The sequence below is a fragment of the Tachypleus tridentatus genome, chromosome 1 (assembly GCF_004210375.1).
Source record: "Tachypleus tridentatus isolate NWPU-2018 chromosome 1, ASM421037v1, whole genome shotgun sequence".
NCBI lineage: Eukaryota > Metazoa > Arthropoda > Merostomata > Xiphosura > Limulidae > Tachypleus > Tachypleus tridentatus.
In genome coordinates, this window is record NC_134825.1 from 130,653,218 (window position 1) to 130,672,398 (window position 19,181).

The 19,181-nt window shown below is 29.5% G+C and overlaps 1 protein-coding gene across 11 annotated transcripts in view; it reads right to left on the reverse strand.

The window, feature by feature from the left end:
- Positions 1-19,181, reverse strand: part of LOC143223770 (uncharacterized) — a 70,992-nt gene that overhangs the window by 26,630 nt on the left and 25,181 nt on the right. For 6 of the 11 annotated variants that reach the window (XM_076452223.1, XM_076452182.1, XM_076452216.1 and 3 more), the window contains exons 2-9: positions 16,418-16,778; positions 15,748-15,930; positions 14,139-14,234; positions 10,937-11,026; positions 9,964-10,103; positions 2,798-2,894; positions 2,222-2,323; positions 1,591-1,701 (exon numbers count right to left, since the gene is read on the reverse strand). In XM_076452223.1, coding sequence (XP_076308338.1) covers positions 1,591-1,701; positions 2,222-2,323; positions 2,798-2,894; positions 9,964-10,103; positions 10,937-11,026; positions 14,139-14,234; positions 15,748-15,930; positions 16,418-16,744 — 1,146 coding nt within the window. In that variant the 5' untranslated portion in view covers positions 16,745-16,778. The remainder of the gene's footprint in view (positions 1-1,590; positions 1,702-2,221; positions 2,324-2,797; positions 2,895-9,963; positions 10,104-10,936; positions 11,027-14,138; positions 14,235-15,747; positions 15,931-16,417; positions 16,779-19,181) is intronic. The other 5 variants (XM_076452263.1, XM_076452231.1, XM_076452245.1 and 2 more) reach the window with 1 other exon arrangement.

A 19,181-nucleotide genomic window follows, 5' to 3' on the forward strand; every position in this document is an offset into this window, starting at 1 on the left:
TTTACCTGCTTGTAGCCAGAGTTAACCCTTCATGCCAAAAAGCTTTAATACATTAACTTACATTAAAAATTTGTATTAAAAATAGATTTTGTGCCTCTTTTAAGTCTTGAAGAAAAAAAATTATTTTTGTAGTATAAAATATAGAAGGTTGAATACATTATATTCAAAGAATTTTGAGTATGCAAAATTCACCAATACAAAATTGCAGTGAAACAACATTAATCAAATTCTTGATGACAAGAAACCCACTTGAAATAAAAATGCATCTCAAAACGTGTGGTATGGGTATTAACACTTTTATTGATAAGAAAAGAACGTTTTGACTTTCCTAGGTTATCTTCAGGTTAAGAAAGAAAGAGTTTGCAAGTTATCGTTGAACACCTTTATACCTATACTAATTAATAACTTAGCATCCACCTGCAACGGCCCCTACAGTTCCATACCCATTTATACTCTCTTCTCTAAGACGCATGTCAGGCAATGGTTACTTGCAAACTCTTTCTTAACCTGAAGATGACCCAGGAAGGTCAAAGTGTTGTTCTCTCCTTATCCATAAAAGTGTTAATACTCATACCAGCCATTCTAAAATACAACATTGATCAAACCTACTTTTTAATGCTCTTTGGCCTTATGATATAAACATTTACCACCTTTCAAAAATTTTCAAATTTAGGGTTTCCTAGATGGGGATATCTCTTGTACTTTATTGGAAAAGAAAGAAATATGGATCAAAATGGAACACCAAATCATAAAAAGAAATGTGCAACAAACTGTATCCAAGACATAGTAAGTAATGGGCAGTTTCATAACAGATGGGAATCCATACATACAAAAGTTTGTGGCAACAGTATGCAACATAATCAAGAAAAAACTTGAAATGAGGCTGCCAGAGTATGAGTTCACCATGGTATGGCTTCCACTTATATCCCTTGCTCAAATGTTGCATACCCCAAGCAGCTGAATAATGAAACAGGTGTTCATGCTAGTTCATACAAACATATCACAGTCAAGCCCCCATACGTAGTTCTATGTATTTATGTAAGACTAGATGTAAAAAGATGAAATACAATGGGAAACTACAAGAAGCAATGTTTGGATTCAAATGTGACAGCATTATTACAGAGTCTTCTGCAATGGACATTAATTACACTCCAGAGCTATTTTCCAGATTACATGGTTGTAAATGGAGATTGCTCAAGCATGCCTAAAGGGTGATAAATAACTAACGGCACAAGCAGCAATTGCTGCAGTGCCCAATGCTGGTTAGTTCCCTGACAACTTAATCTAATTCTAGTCAGAGATCACATTAATGCAAAATTCTTTGTCATATACAAAGAATATGTTAAAGAAAAGAAAAACACAATAGCACTGCATTTTAAAACCCAATTTAACAAGCCCTATTGGTTCAAATTCACAAGTTTGAATAAACATTACAAAAGGAAATGTTTATTTGCTTTGTTCTCTTATTTTTAAGAGTACCTCATATTTTGATACTTATGTAAATTATATTGTTAGAAGATTCAGTTGTGAACTAACTTTGAGGATGTAAATATTTTCTACAGCAATTTTAATATATTTTAAATGACAAACCTCATAATCTTCATCTTCAAAAATTCTACTAGTATCCAATATCACAAAATCCAAATCATTATCAGAAATAGTAGAGGCAATTCCTTTCTTGGCAGACCACCTGGCAAGATTCTGGTAAGCAAAAACATAAATGGTAATACAATACGAAATAACCCAGAAGTTTTAAGTTACTATGGTTTAAAACTACCAAACCAAATTTAAGTAATAAAATTATAGTATATTTCAATAAATTTGACATTAACACTTCAGTTATTTATACTCAATTTTGATTTGATTCAAGAGTTAAAAAAAACTGATTTATACAAATAAAATATACTACAAAGAACAAACCAATATGTTTATACTATATTAAAAATTGTATACAAATATTAGTTGAGTGACTTCCAAATTGTTTTTAAGTAACAACACTCTACTCTGCTTACCTTGATTTGTACAACACCACTGTTATCACATGCAATATTCTTTGGTTTTTTTTTTTTTTACAATCTTAACTCTTGTAACATCCCTAGTAACTTGCCATGACACACTAATGGGTTAGAATTACAAATGTAACAATGTCATCTTATGGTTATGTAAATAATTAAGAAATGTTTTTTTTTAAACATAAGAATTGTATATATTACATACACACCTTCTTGTGGCTAGCAGTCCTCTCATGTTTCTTAAACTCCATGGGACTGTTAAATGTCATTCTGCAGAGCCTACATTTTGGATATTTTTGGTCACGGTTTTTCTGTGAGGAACAGTAAATTTCAATGTGTATTAAACTGTGTAGTAAACAGAAAGATCATACTTTAAATAAAAAACAAAACTTTCAACATATTTATGCTCAATATTTTTCACAAAAGAAAGGTTCAGGAAGACTAGTAAACTAGTTGTATGATCCAGTACCCTTTTTTTTTTTTATAATTTGTATAATACACATTTTAGTCGTGTTCATTTTAACTAGAATGTCTCCTTACACAAAATTAGGTTAAGAAATAATTTTTATATTAATACAAAAAAGATACATTTTAAGCTTGAAATATATATATATGCAAACAAAATTGAAAACTTCAACTCTTTGCTGAAAGTGCGATGCATGTTATTATGAAATTCAGTTGTGCATAGTTAAGTAATTTGATACTTGGAATACATGTTCACTGTGCAAGGCAAATTTTTTAAAATGAAAATTAGTTCCAAAAAAATGCAAAATTTTGTAACATACTCTATGTTCTTTAGTTCTTCGATGTCCAAGGAAACTGCCACTGTATTCACACTCGCACACTGTGCAGTAGAAAACATTTCGCTCTGGCATTCTTTGCCTGCGAGTAGTATATTAAACTATTAGTAACACCTTTAAAACAACCTATACTTCTTTGAAATTTCACTGAAACCTAGAAGTTTTCTCAAAACACTTGATGTACAAGTCCAACACGGTGGCTTCATTTATTTAAAAAAAAGGAAGGAAAGGACTAATTTTAACAGAGTGTAAAAGTTCAAAGATGTCATAATACTTTTGAAATTTTCTGTAATGAAAATAACCTTGCACACCTTACATAAAAACATATAATTAAATGAAGCTGACACAATAATGTGCTACATTTGATTTTAATAGGTGAATAACCAACTGATAAATTTGACAGGTTTAAGAGAAATGTTTTTAATAATGAAAATTAGGTTATTTTCTTTGAACATGTAAGCAAAATGCATATTATGTAACATTACTATTGTTTTACTTGCTTTTACCTTAGAAACAACTACCACTTCTTTCCAGAATTGGAATTAACATGTTTAATGAGACTGAAAACATTCATAGAAAAATGCATTATAATATGACACCTTTTTTGTCACTTCCAAAGTTTCCTTCATTAATATAATAAAACATACAAAAATGTAGAAAAAATAAATTACTACCAGTATAACTGAAGCAATCTCTTGAGTCATCACCATAAATAATGCAAAAGTCTTAAAGCATTTAACTCCTGAACTGATGTTTTGTCTTTTAAAAAAAGAACCATGAATTATTGGAGTTTATAAATTTAAGTTCATATATTTAAATTACACAACAGTTTACTTTAAAGCTTAAATTTTCAGTCTCTAATTTCTAAAGACATTTCTTCATTATAATAATCACTGTTGACTCCATTGACAAAGCTTTGCTTACTTCATCTTATAACAGATTTTATGTTAATCATTGGTTCCTGTATTTGGTACATACTTATTATTTCCCAATGATTTAAACTTTCTTAAAAGTTTTAAACTTAAATCTTTGAATAATATTACAAAATTTGCACTACAGAGTACAAACCTGTTGAATTCTAATTATACAAGGTACTGCCACAGCAAGCTAAAGTTTAAGACATTTACAATACCACTTATGCAAATATTCATCAGTGACCCCCCAAAAAAAAAACAACAACAGTATAAATGAAAAGTGAACATGCTGTACGACAACAAAATAATTTTAAAATCTGTAAAGGAAAAGGATTAAAATAATAGGATACCCCACAGGGTTTTCCAGCCTATTTACAGTCAATTTCAATACCCAGTGATTAAATATAGAAAAATAACTGCAAGTTTCTTCCCTTAAGAACTTGAAACATATGTCAAGATACATACATATACATTAGTTCAATAATGATAATCAAATTAACCACACACATTTAAGTAAATCAGCCCCAAAATGGCCATACTAATAATTTTTATGAAACAAAAATAGCTGCAACAACTGAACAACTTTTTATGTAGCTCCATGTCTTGCATGTTAAGTGGTGTTCTATATAGAAACAAATTGTCATAAGAAAAGGAAAGACAAGTTAAAATATCATAATAAAAAAACTTCAATAAATTTACTATAGATGGCATAACAATTATTATTGGAAACTATTTTTAAACAAAATAATAAACTACAAGTAAAACGAGAATTATACAAACATTAAACGTAAAAAAAAAACAATGCCTGTCAATTATGTTGGTTGTTCAATGAATTATAAAGCTCACTTGTCAAATGGAAATTTTACAAATTAAATTTTGTTTGCTCTTTCACAGGTACAAATATACACACCTTAAAAGCATAATACACAATTCAACATCTATAAAATTCAAGATTTATTTAAATTGAACCACTTGTAAACTTTAACCAATATTTTACAAAATATAAAAAGTACACATTTCTTGCAATATTAAACTCTTGATAAAAAAACGAAAAATCCTAATATACTAGATTTTTAGCTTGTTTAATAAGCTTTGTACATTTTATCTAAAATATTCCAAAAGTATTGCACAAGACGAGATTATTCAGTATGTAATTAAAGAGGTAATACCAACCGCATATAAATTAACAGATTAAAAAAACATCAGTAAATTCAAATTTAAAAGTGATTTGTATTAATAAATAGAAACAATTACTCTAGCTGGAATGAAAAAATAATCAGAAATCAACATAAAATGACTGCTTTTCTAACCCTGGTAACAATTTGGCTTTTCCTTAACCCTAGAATTACCAATGGGTTCTGTTCTCTCCTGTAATATTTAAACGTTTTTCTAAATTATTTTTTGCATCAAATAGCAAGAGTTAGTTGGTTGCAGATTTATGATTATATTACAATTTAGAATACAAACAAAAAAAATATTCTATTAGTTCAGTATGTTGGAGGAAGTTGGAAGCTGAAACAAAGGTAATTGTTTGAAGACTTTCCAGTTGTGGAGGACTACAAACCAAGAACAGTAGATGAATTTGATAAGCAAAGAGCCAGTTTTAAGCTTTACAGTCTGCTGTAAAGATATAATACAATCCAAGGCAAGGCCACTTTTTTTACATTTTCAATTCACAAAAATCTAAGAGCTATGAGCCTAGCAGCTTTCTGACATTCATACATATCATTATTGTATTACCATCAAATAAAATCTAAAATGAGATACTTGGTTTGTTTCAGACTAGTTCTTTTTTTTCTGATTTTATAAAATAGCAACTGAAACAGAATAACTTAAACTTTCTGAATCTGCTCATACACTGGAAAGTTAAACCAAGGAATTCTAGACTGACTACTGTCATACAGAAATTTTTATATAATTATTTGTTCAGTGATGTATGAATTTAATTTTGTATTTTCTATTCCAGCTTTTGTCACTTTTCATTATAAAAATTCTTCTACAAAAATGTTTTTAGTTACCACATGTTCTTCTTTAACAACCATAACCAAATTCTGATCAGAAGATCATTCCTATGAAGAGGCAAATTTTTAGTCAGAAATAATTCAGGCATTAAGCCTAGAATGTATTACATTCTGAACAGTCAAGTCAAAGTCGCTTCAGTAATTCTAAACTACTTATACACCAAATTAGTGTTTGCACAATATCTAGTAACACAGAATCACACAAAAAATACCATCAGTATTGCAATTAATCACAGTAATTACTGAAAAGGTTTCTTATGCACATTATACAGAAAATGAGTGATTTTATTTTTTGCAATCTTTACACAAATTACTAAACATAAAAATATGAAACTGGATTGTATAATTAAAACCAACCAATAAATATTTTTTGAGCTTCTTGCCAGTCAAGTAAGAACCATCATCAGATATTATAACTTCATTTTATACTGGTCACATTCTATTATTATTAGGATAAATGAAGTTAAGATATAGCTAACAGCTAACATTTATTTCATATTAGATCAAAATTACAAAGATATTTTATTACAGGAATTGGTATAGTTAACCCTTTTGCAAGTTTGTATACATATTTGCATGTGTTAAGTATTTATAACTTTTGATGTAACATCTCTATCTTCACAAAAGTTAGTTGAATTTTTCTAAAGGTTACAAGTTTTTGTACACACACACACACAAAAAACAGATTTTTTAATGAAGTATTCCTACTAAAGATTGTTTTGAAAAAATTGTCTGTTTTGTTACTAGTTCATGTGTGATTTTCATGTTATGATTAAAAAAAAGTAATTTTACATTCCAGAAATCAAATATTATTTGTGTAACCTCTACAACATCCTAAATAATTTCAAATGTTTTTCAGCAAGACTATTTTGTAGGTTATTTTCTCTACCCAAACTACATGGGGTTTGTAAATTTGACCAATTCCATAACCACCATAAAAATTTAGGAAATAAATATAAATCATGTATTTTTCATTCTAAAATGACTAAAAATTATATCACAAAAACACAAATATTTAGTCTAAATAGCTTAAGTTTCAATGTTATATATTTATTGTATTGACCTTCCATTCACACCTGGATAACATTAAAAAAACTGGACTGACTTATCACTTGTTCACTCATATTATCATATCCAATGCTGTAAAACTGACCTTTACTCTTTAGAAACAGACCCTGTCTTGATTGTAAATTAGTACTGATATTTTGTAATATGCAGTGACAAATTGTTATACATCATATATGTATATAGATTATTATTATTTAGAAATAAGTTAAACACATTTTTCTTAAGATATTGAACAATAAACAAAGATGTATAGCAAACAATTATCTTCTCCAGCTATGACCTTTGTACTCGGTTGCTAAGCCTTTTAAAATTTTGCACATGAAGGATATGAAATGAATTTTTTTAAGGTTTTTATATATACAGTTGAACAAACAAAAATATCATAAATTACTGCATCAATACCATAGAATTCCACTATCATTTATCAAGTTTAGTAACTAAGCTGTATTTATGTCTTAATAAAAAAACATGAATGAAGTTTTGAGAACAGTAAATACAACCTACTTTGCACAAACCTTAATTCGAAAGAACAAGGTTGCCTTCTGAAACATCAAAATGGCTGAGAAAACCACTAGGGGGACATTCTAAGCTGCCAATTGGTTACTTACTCATGTTAACACAAGTGTATATAAGAGACCATTTCCAAAAATGGAAGGAGGTGAATAGGGCCCACTGTGTTTGATTCAGAACATAAGCAATATCTCAGCAAAATGAAAAGATACGAGGTTCATATTTTATATTCTAGTTCTTCAATCTTGGTAAGTTGAGCTCCTAATTCATACAAAATAGACTTAAGTTTTGACATTAGAAACATCTAATTTGACACAGTGCTACATTCAACATACCATGACTTATAAAAAATTAATGTGTTCTTTTAATTTTTACTTTTAAATTAAAAAAATAATTAATGTACAATACTAAAATTTGAATTATAATCTACAATTTAATACCAAACATACTGGAATAAATTCATAAATTAGTAGTTCAATAATACTTTGAATGGAAGTCAACAAACATAATGACATGATCTTTGATCTATCATTATAGGGTTAAATGATACTAATAAAAATTAAATGTAACCTTTGAACAAATTTCTCACAAAAATTTAAGTTTGTTTTATAAATATAACACCCATATTATTATTATTCCAAATTTCTAAAAGAAAGTGCAATATTGTATGATTTAAGCCAGCAAAATCAGATTCTCACTCTAGAACCAGTGGAGAGCCAGAAGTATCAACAACCTTTGCCCAACCATGACATGTAACCAATGTTATTTTTTAAAGAACAATTCAGTCTCAATTCTATTTTTACATTTATTCATTGTATCTTATATCTGGCCTTCAAGGACTTTCCCAAGTTAGTTATCATATAACCAAACAAGCCATTAACAATTAACAATACCATGCAAAGAAACATTTTGCTCATTGAATATAAGTGACTATGATCTGAACTCCTTAAATGATCATAATTCAACACTAATTAAGTCAGGTTTAAGGCATACTGATTAAAATACCATCATTACCTTGTTCAAAACAAAGCATACAAAGCTATGTTCACATAGCTTCAGATGTTCTTTATGCTTGTGAATTATTTGATAATTGTTAACATTTGTGTTTGTAAATATATATATACACACATCTTTTTGACAAAACAGTCATATACATACAACTGTTTCACTGAAGACTAGTTTTCCATATTTCAGTCTTAGTATCTAACTCAAATATCCTATGAAAACAACAATAAGGAATTTTAAATGACAAAGCTTTTTGAAGTACATTATGGAAAACCTGCAACTCTTAATATTAATAACACAATTACTTCATACGTAGGAATATTTCATTGAGCATACAAAATTGGCTTTTCTCAGATAATTAACAAGTATATGGCACAATGAAGCCATTTTTTGACCTAAGTACATTGTATTTTAAACATCGGTGTTTAAGAGTTAGACTAAAAAAACCATAGCATGTATTTTTTCTTAAAAGCAGTGCAGCACTTCTCACTTCTCAAAAGTTTATTTTTATATCTACTAATATAAAATAAACCTTGTACTACAAGTAGAAATGTCCTATAAAACGTTGTGAAGTACAGAAATATTAAATCATTTAGCTTTGTGGCAACTATAAATCTATAATATGGCATGAGTAGAAAAATTTCCAAAAACTGATAAAAGCTTATTAAAGATGTGCAGAAATGAAGGTTAGAACTTTTTTTAAATTAGTCCATTTGAATTGCAAAATAGAAATATTTTTGAATAAAAGGATGTTGAAATAAAAATTGATCTTAATTGTTAAATTTTATTTCAAAATTTCAAGTGCAGGTATGTAATAAACACCTGAAATGTATATAACATGCACGTTAAGGACAACAGGTGTAGAACATTACATCTATTTCAAGTTAGAATGTCCCAATACTTTTGGAAATGTAGTACATACACACTTAGTGGAGCTAAAACCCTACATACAATAAAACTGATCCAATAAATTTTCCTTTAACAGATAAGTAGAGAAATAAAGTCATTAATAGAAGACATCTAAGGGTTAAAGTCTATGTATATAAAGAAAGAACAAACTGTACAATAACCCATTTCAATAGCTAGTTATATACTTTCAATAACGTAACTTGGCTAATAATAATAACAGCCAAACATATTGCAAAAAACACATCTATCACACGGTCATGAAGACTATCTGACAGATTGAGCAGTTAAGCACCTGAAACAGAATTATGTATATATATAAAAAGGATGCACAGATTAGTACACAGTTTGAAAAATCTTCAGAACCACATATCATCTTATGTGAACAGCACAGTAATGATCATCAAGTGATGAGCAATAACAAAAGTTATATCATTAAGTAATACAATAACAGCACCATAGGGGTGATATAGTTTAATATTGTCTGCTTTTTGTTTACTTGAAATACTGAACACAATGGTGTAAGCAAATCAACAGTTTGGTTTAACATATATCTTGTCATTGAAGTTAAGCCTGTTTAATCCACAAAGCCACTTGGGGGCAGGCTTGATAATTTCCCTTTTATCTCAAAAACTGAGATATATCAAAACATTTAGTTGATTTCAAAAACAAGACAATAATAGTACAGTTGTTTCTAGCAGGTGCTAGCAGCACCATTTTCAGGTACCTTTGTCTCATTTCGAGCATCTGCAGATGTTCGGTGGCTTCCATACGGGCAATAGCCTCAGCCCTAGCCTGTTGCTCCATCATTATAGATCTTTCCACGCTTATTTTGTGGTTCTGGCTATTCACATGACTTTGGAATCTCTGAAAATAGAAATTGACTGATGCAGAGTCAAAAAGACAAAATAAAAAAAATATGTTATAGTGGTATGAGTGAACAACCTGGTGGTCAGAATGCTTCTGATCTTAAAAAAAAAAAAAAAGCCTGTGACGAGACCACTCATCTAGCAACATCACGAAACAAGGAAAACCACCAGTCAAGGATAAATGTTAACTTTTCTAGTGCTTATCTAAACATTTTTAAGTCCTAGTTTGATAAAAATTACCATGGAAACATTTTAAAGTCCAAGGCTAGACCGTGATTAGAATGAGGGTCAATATCATATCAGCCTATGTGTGCCACAAAATAATATTTGCTTAGTTACTTAGAAAGAGCTGCACTTTACCAGATATACCTATTGCACTCGTAATGAGAGCAAAATATAAAGCTTAAATGGATTAAATCTACTATGATACATAATATACGAAATAAAGGGTTTAACCTTGATAATAAGTCTTTGCATAAGAAACAGTATAAGATGAAAAATGGGTAACTCTAACATTGTCTCACAATAAAACCTAAAACATATATATGCAAGATGTTTCTGAAACACAAACACTACTCTGAAAAACTCCCTCAGCTCCTGGCTTCAAATACCTTCAGTGTTCATAACCAACAATAACACTTAAATGAAATCACATCATTCACTTGATGTAATAGTTTTTCAAGTAGTACTAATTATATACCAAAGAAAGAAGAGTCAAAAAATGATACACATTTGTTTTAGAATTTAATTATCTGTTTTCAGTAATTAAAGTACAAAAATTGTCTGCTTTTCTAAAAGTATTCAGATTTATAGTTTAAGTCTTTTTCTCACCTCAATTGATGGACATAACACATCACAATGATTACAATAGTGAGGGCCAACCCTTTTCATCATTCCTCTTCCTCCCCGATGCTGCTTTCCCTAGGTTACACATGAAAGCATCAATTTTTTATACAATATACAGAATTTCAAAATGTGTGCTCCCGTGTCACGAGTCTATTCTATTCTAATAAACAATAATTTCAGCTATTCAAAAATTAAAAACAAACTCTTGAACAAATACTAAATTTAAGAAACAAATGCTATAATGGTAATATTAAATATTTTATCAAGTGTGTGTGTGTGTGTAAAATTATACAGTAACCATTCACTTGTTCAATATGGCAATGTCCTTATAAATCTGGTAATACTCAATGCAAAATACTTTAAAGTTCTCATACATTTATTCAATTTAATATCATCCAAAAATTTCATGGTGAAAACAATGTACAACTTTCATGAAATGTTTATTACAGTTAATCACTGTAAACATGAAAACTCTTAGAAGAACAAACTGTTACTTTTTCTACTTTTGTTTACAGTAGCCCATAGAGATATGCTGAAGAAATTAGCTTAGCTGAATCATCTACATGTGTTAAATGGAACTATACACCAGGTAAACAAACATCTTGCATTAAGAATAAGCATTAGAGTGTCTTATACATTTTAAATATGAAATCTGTAAAATTACAGTACACAAATTCATTAAATACAATTTGTTGATTGATCAGTTAAGGTTTTGAAAATGTGGGCTTCTTTACAGTGTTGCATTAACTGTTTAGGCTGTGTTCAGTATATTATGAGAAGGAACTTCACACTTAAAAACACAAGCAAGTCTATAAATAAACATTATTACACAGAAGTGGTTTAATAAAATATACTCTTGCTTTTGTATTATAAATTTTAAATATTAATTATTGAACTCAACTTTTCTTTTGCTTTCTGAACTTCATGTTGTCCTGTCTATGCACAAGAATTTACTAGAAAAAAAAAATTCAGTGCCACTGCCTGTTTTGACATTTGGCAGAATTTGTTTTAAACAAGTAAGAGTAGTTAAGAACTCTTAAAAATTAGTTAAACACAAAAAGGATTGGAACAACATACATCACATAAAATCCAGATATCAGGACTTGAAGAAAAGTATATGCAAGACATACATTACATAAAAATGTAACAGGTAAATTAAGTACATTAAGAAAAAGTCAAGAAAAATATTTTCTGCAGTTGTTTCCAAGGTCAAGTTTTTAAATTATGTTAAATGTTACAGTTTGTTTGCTGATTTTAAGAGGTTAATTTTTTCCTAAACAAAATCAGGTTCATGGCACTCACACAAATGAAAACTGACTGAACTTTAAGAAACCCAGATTGGTTTCTTAAGAGTTTCAGTTCATTTTTTAAAAACAAACACATACAAGAATAGTATCTTGTACCAAAGTTGCATGTTCCTACAAATTTTTCACAAAAGTGAGAAAAATCAGGACTATACTGCCTTGGTAAAAGTTGTACACAGAAACCTGAACATCATCATACTCACAACCCTATACAAGGAACTAGTTTAAACAATATGAAATTAACAAACAGTAATCACATAGATTTGGATTATTTGCTCCCAAAATATTCATCTCTGAATATATTCTCATTCCAGACTTCCAACTAATGATACTTTATTACCCTTAACAATTAAATACTCATTACAAAATTAGACATACACGGGATGGGCAAAAAGTGCCCCCCCCAAAAAAAAAACCCATTAAACTATGACTTAAAACCCTAATTTTAAGATGGACTTTTATAAGTACCCAACTTTTCATAACTTTAGTTACATACACTCAAAGTTTTGTGTACCTGCTGTAGTTTTTTAGATATTCTAATTAGCCTACAAAATGATCAAACAAGTTTCTTTTGCAACTGTGCAGTTCTTTAAAAGATATCTTAGAAATAAGGAAACCAGAATGGACAGGACAATCACCCAATATAAATCCAGTTAAAAATTTATGGACCGAGTTAAACCGATTAATGAAAGATCACAAGCCAAATATGGAAAATGAACTTTTTAAGCACTCAAAGAAGGATGCCTGTCAATAACTTAGGATTTTTTACACAAACTCACTAAAAGTATACCACATCAATGTGAAGTAGTAATGAAATCCAAAGCAATGCTGACTAAATATTAACTTGTGAAACTGTTTTCATTACCTTCAGTTCAATTTTTATGTTCAATTATTGCCAAGAAATTTGTCTGATAATTTCATAGGCTAATTGGAATAAGACCTAAGAAACTACAGCAGGAACTTAACACTTTTTTATGAGAACATGTAACTAAAATCATGAAAAGTTCAGGTATTTACAAAAGCCAGTGTTAAAATTAGGACTTGAGGTCATAACAGATCTCACCGAGTTCATTCTTAAAAACAGTTTTACATATTTTTCTGTTATCTAATAAAAGATATGACAAATTAACAACATTTTCAAGTGGGTCACTTTTTTGTCCATCCCCTGAATATACTGAATTTATGATGTTTTACTCAAAATTTAAGCTCATGAAAATTACCTATCACTAAATATTACACAATTTCATTGATGATATTAAGATGGGTATTTTACAGAACTTTGTAACCATGATGATACACATAACTCTGAAATATTTATTGTATCTTCACAAAATTTAGCAAGGTTTCAGTAAATTGTGAATGTTATTTGTAAACAAAAAATCAGAAATTTTAAGTATTTTTATTAAAACTTTGTTTAATTATATGATATCAGTGTTAACTGCTCTGAGTGCAAAGTGAACTTGGTAATAATATTAAGAACACTTTTCATCTGAAAATTCCAAAATTTCAGAAAAACTTTATATTTTATGTTACTTTCTTTATCCAAACTATGAGGTTGGTCAATTTAATCCTACCTCATGACACCCCCAAAAATTAGAAATATATCTGAATTATTCCCCCTTCTTTCATTCTGATACAACTTAAAATTGTAACAAAACTTAATCTGTTTTCCTAAACAGTTTTAAACCCATAGCAATATACTTGTGTGTTTATACTTTTTTTATTACATTTTGAACTGTGTCTAAACTAAAATAACAACCATAAAAAGTGTAATTGAGTGATGAATGTACAGCCCATGTTACTCTACTGAACTATATAACTCATGGGCTACTTGGAAAATGATCTTGAGTGTATCTCACAAAAACTGTTTACTATGAGCTTACCCGACGTCCTTTCCCTCCATGTTTTTGAAATTTTTGCCGCCTGTCATTACTTCCACCACCACCAGAAGTTTCAGGTTCATCTTGAAAACTCAGCATCTTTTTGAATATAAGATCCAATGTTAAGTTATTTAACAAATGTGTTAATACTTAGATATATTAAAGCTGATAACTTGTTTCATTTAGTGAGTCAGTTTGAACCACAATGTTAAGAAACAGTTACATCAACTTTGTCAAATAAACTAATTAAAATCATGATTAAATGTATTGTCATAAAATAATCTATTAATAAAAATTAGTTTTTCATTATTGAAACAATCAATATTTCTATTATATTGACTGTCACTAATATAATCAAATTTAACGTTTACAATTATTCCACTGTACAACATAATGAGTTGTATTCTGACCAATTTTACCCTTAAGTTGTTTTTTTGCTTCATGTTTTCAGTTTTGAGGGATTTGGGGGAGTGGGTTCAAGAGTCTCAGAATTGTTTCACATTATCATCAAATTTTCTTACCATATTATCATCATGATAAAGCTACTAACACAATCTGTCACTGTATCTAATTTTGAACTGCTAAGGGGAAGGCATGAGGCTGGCACCACCCACCACCAATGTTTTCACTGGTTGTACATAACATGGTTTGAGAAACACTATGGTAATCAATTAATAAATATCACCAATCATCCAGCTTTGCATGCAACTACTGAAAAGATCACATGAAAACTGTTATCCTTGTATTCTAGGTGACTAGAAAATGTGTAGGGAGGAGTGGTGTGATTCGGATATCACAGGAATACAAAGAAATGTTTGTATTTGAATATATGATGCAGGATATTCAGATAAAACAATCAAATGCAGTGATATGGAATGTAATGACATGGCAACGCTCAAATATTTTTAATATAAAAGATAGTCAACCTTTATTTTTTTTGTACAAATATTAAAATATCCAGGTTTGTTTATTGTTCATCAGATGCAAAGAATTAATTTTAAAAACATGGCAAATATATATATATATATATGGTAAATAAAAAAAATATTGTAGTTATTGCTGATATTTCTTTGAACATAAAAATTAACCTCTTCATACATGCTTGACTAAAATGAATTATCTAGTTTTTAAAACAAATACTCAATTACTATAGTTAATAGTGCTTTATAAAATTTGGCATCACAGATACTGTCATTATGGAAGAACTGGTTAAGTAATATTTGCCTATATTTCATTAATCAATTAACTATTTTTAACCACCTCTTCTTTAAATTCATGTTCTAAACTAGACAGATACCTGTTTATATGATAATCAATATTTTAGAAACTGTTAATGGAACAAAAACATTTATATGATTAAAGATACTTTTCTTAATGTAAAGTTCAATAATTTCATGACATATTACAGAACAGACTAACAAAAAGTATACATGATGGTACAAAGTGAACAGAGGTACTGCATCTATCTAGCATTTTGAGAAATAATCAGTACTCTTACGATTTTGACCAGAAGAAATATACTTACAAGTTGTAAGTCTGAAGTGAATAAAATTCAGAGTATTCCAATTTTTGACAACATACAAGTGAATATAGACAAAGCTTCATATATTACCTGATCCGTGCTGTCTTCAGTTGGGTCAGCTGGATTATATGCTTCTTGGCCATCCTTTTTTACTTTTTTTTCATTTTTTTGCATGTTATCAATGCCTGACCTTTGCTTCTTACCACGAGGCCCTCCACTTGAGCCCTGTTGTTGTGCTGGCCTTTTTCTCTGTCCGTGGTTTCTACCCCAACCCTATTTAAAGAAAGAAAAAAAAGAAATTATAATGACAACACAGCTACAAAAATGTAGAAAAAAAACACTATACAGAGTCAACATTTACATTTCTTTCATAATTTACATCAGACATATATACTCTAAAACCAAGTCTCATGATTTTCACTGATCAGAAATTACCAGTGTTAGTTCTAACAATTTACAATTGGCACTTGTCTGCTCATATTTGCAAGAAATTTTGAACTAATTAATCTTTCAAACAAGAGCATACTTTTATAAGGTCTACTTATATTACACCATCAACCATTATAAATATATTATCTAAAAATGTGTTTAAATTGTAAGTTCTTAATACAAGTCAGAGATCAAATCAAAATATGGGGCCTGTGGAAAGGACATACATTCATGCTAACACAAAATATCACCACATACATGAAGTTGACACTTATTAAAATAACCTTGTGTTCTACAATCTTAAAAACAACAAAAGTATATATAAACTAACTCCTTTGTCTCTGTTACTAATTCTGTTTCCTTGTCCAAACATTCCCATTCGATTGCCTCCACCTCCCATCCTGCCAACAGGTTCCATCATGTTCATTCTCTGATTCATACCCATTCCTCCACCACTCATACCATAACTCATACCAGCACCAAATCCACCACCACCACTTCCTCTTTCTATCATCATCCTTTCCATGTTCATTGAACGCATGCCCATTGGGTTTCCTCCATATCCACCCATATTTCCAATTCCTGGATTCATTTGGTTCATGCCAAAGTTTGGTCCACTCTGCTGCCAAGGACTTCCTCTGTAACCTCTGTAAGTCATTCTTTAGAACAAAGTGAAGACTTAAAAACAATTTCTGTATAAAAGAAAAAAAAATTATTATATTTTTGACAATTCATCTTACATATTTCAGTTCTAGTGCAAATTGACAGTTATTATATTAAAATATTACAAAACAAGACTTCCCTGATTATGTCATTATTTAAAAACATTAAGAATATGTTCCAGTAAATTAATTATTGCAAGCCCTTCTCAGCAAAAAAATATTTTTTGTGGGCACCATGTGTATGTATGCTTAGAGTATATCACTGAAATAAATATTAAGTCTTTGATTCAAAATGTCTATCTCTCAATATAGCATGAAACATTCTTTATAATTCTCCTAGTGTTATAATCAGTTTAGATGATTGATTAAACATTTGCCACAAAATTCATTTTATCTAATATATTACCTTCCACCCTCATACAAAAGCTTTAACTTGTCAACAGAGAAGCAAGAGCTGATAATGACCTACAGTTTCACCACATCAAACCCTTGTTGTATTTCACTGAACTTTATAACATTATCTATGCAGTATATCAAAAGAGCATGATAAACTGCATCACACATAAGTATGCAGATTGTATACTTGTCACTAGACACACAATATACTGTATTTTACCCCTTGTAAGATTCACCCAAAATTTTGGAAAGACAATTTTAAGGAAAAAATATTTTGACTCGGCAACCAACACCATGATGCAGCCTTGACCATTTTTCAACCTACTGAGTAAATACAGTCATATACATCCTATTCTTCATAGTATATCAACAGTATAAGTTACACTGAATGTTATGTGCTATTGAAAATACTTGTAATTGGTAAGAAATGAGATTACAATCTGTATGAAAGACCATTTTGAGTAGACCCCTAAGCTAATCTCTTGCCTTAACCCATCATTTTTGACCTGGAAGACGCATGGGATTTGTCAAGGTATTTTTAAACAAAAAAGTGTCTTACGAGGTATAAAATACAGTACTTTATTAGCTAAAGTTCTTAAAACTTGTTTAATTTGCATATATATAATATTTTAAAAGTAATATATCTATACAATTTTTTTATAGACATTTAGTTCCAATGAGCTTAAAACAGAACAGGAATTTGAACATTATCAAGCAGCTGATCCCAAAAAATATACTAACATTTACTTTTTGAAACTCATAAAATCTTAAACTTCAAATCCACATTCAGTCCTACCAATCACTTGCTTCATCATCAACAATATACAGTAGTCTAGTAAAATTTTCAGTTAACCACTTTGGCTTTAAATACTAGTAGCTTAGTCAATAGACCATTGGTTTCAAAACACCAGTGTGAACTGATTTTCATTTGCCTATTTTTGATTGGTACAGTTAAGGACATAAATGTGAAAATCATGGAAAAGTATATGCTGGAGACTACCTCTACCAACAAGCAATCACAACTTTATTCCTGAGCAGATAACTTAATATATGGATCACTCCAGGAGGACACAAAATCAAAATTTAAAAATTTATCTGACCTAAGTATCAACAAAATAATCATATTCCCTTTGCATAGTATACTCTCTGTTGTAACTGCCACATGTAAAGCAAATCTTGCAGCTTAAATACTTTTCAACATTCATGACAGACTGACCTTTCAACAACTGTCAAATGTTTTTCTGCAAAGCTACAGAAGGGCAATCTGCATTCTGCCATCCCTAATTCTAAACTGACAGACAATATGGAAGGCAGTTAATCAAAAATAGGGATGAAACAATGTGTTAAAATATATAATTCATAAAAATTATTTGATATATAATGTGTTGTTAGGTGGAGTGCAAGCACTCATATTTCTCTCCCTTTTATTTTATCTAGCTTCAACTGTACGGCATCCACAGTAAATAATGCAAACACAACCTATAAATAAGTCCAAGGTTAAATATAGTTCAAATAATCCTAATTTCTGTGTTTAGTAATATATAAATATTTCCCAACCCATGAAAGAAGCTCCATGTACTTATCTTAACATTTAATAATTTCAAAACCGTACGTTTTCATTTGACTTATATGTTTGTGCCAAACAAAGCATTTACTTTTTTATTTTAAGCTTGCAAAGGTTCTTTTGAATTTGAATGTGTGTTTGTGTGTACTGTAAGCAAGTTAATGTGCACAGCATTAATGATTTAACGTACTTACAACCTAAATTAAAAATCCAGTTAACAACCCTTTCATGATGGGTCATGAACCAAAGGCTATGTCATCATGTTTGCTGACTTGCATTCAAGCTTTTTATTGAACTATTTTATGAATTTATGTAAATAAGTTTGAAATCAAGTTGTACATTATAATTCAAACTTTAATATACCAGTTAATTTCTCAATTTAAAAGTAAATATTAAAAGTACACACCCAAATATAGAATTCAGTGAGTCACATGTGATGTTGAATGTAGCACTAATTCAAATTAGATAGTTGT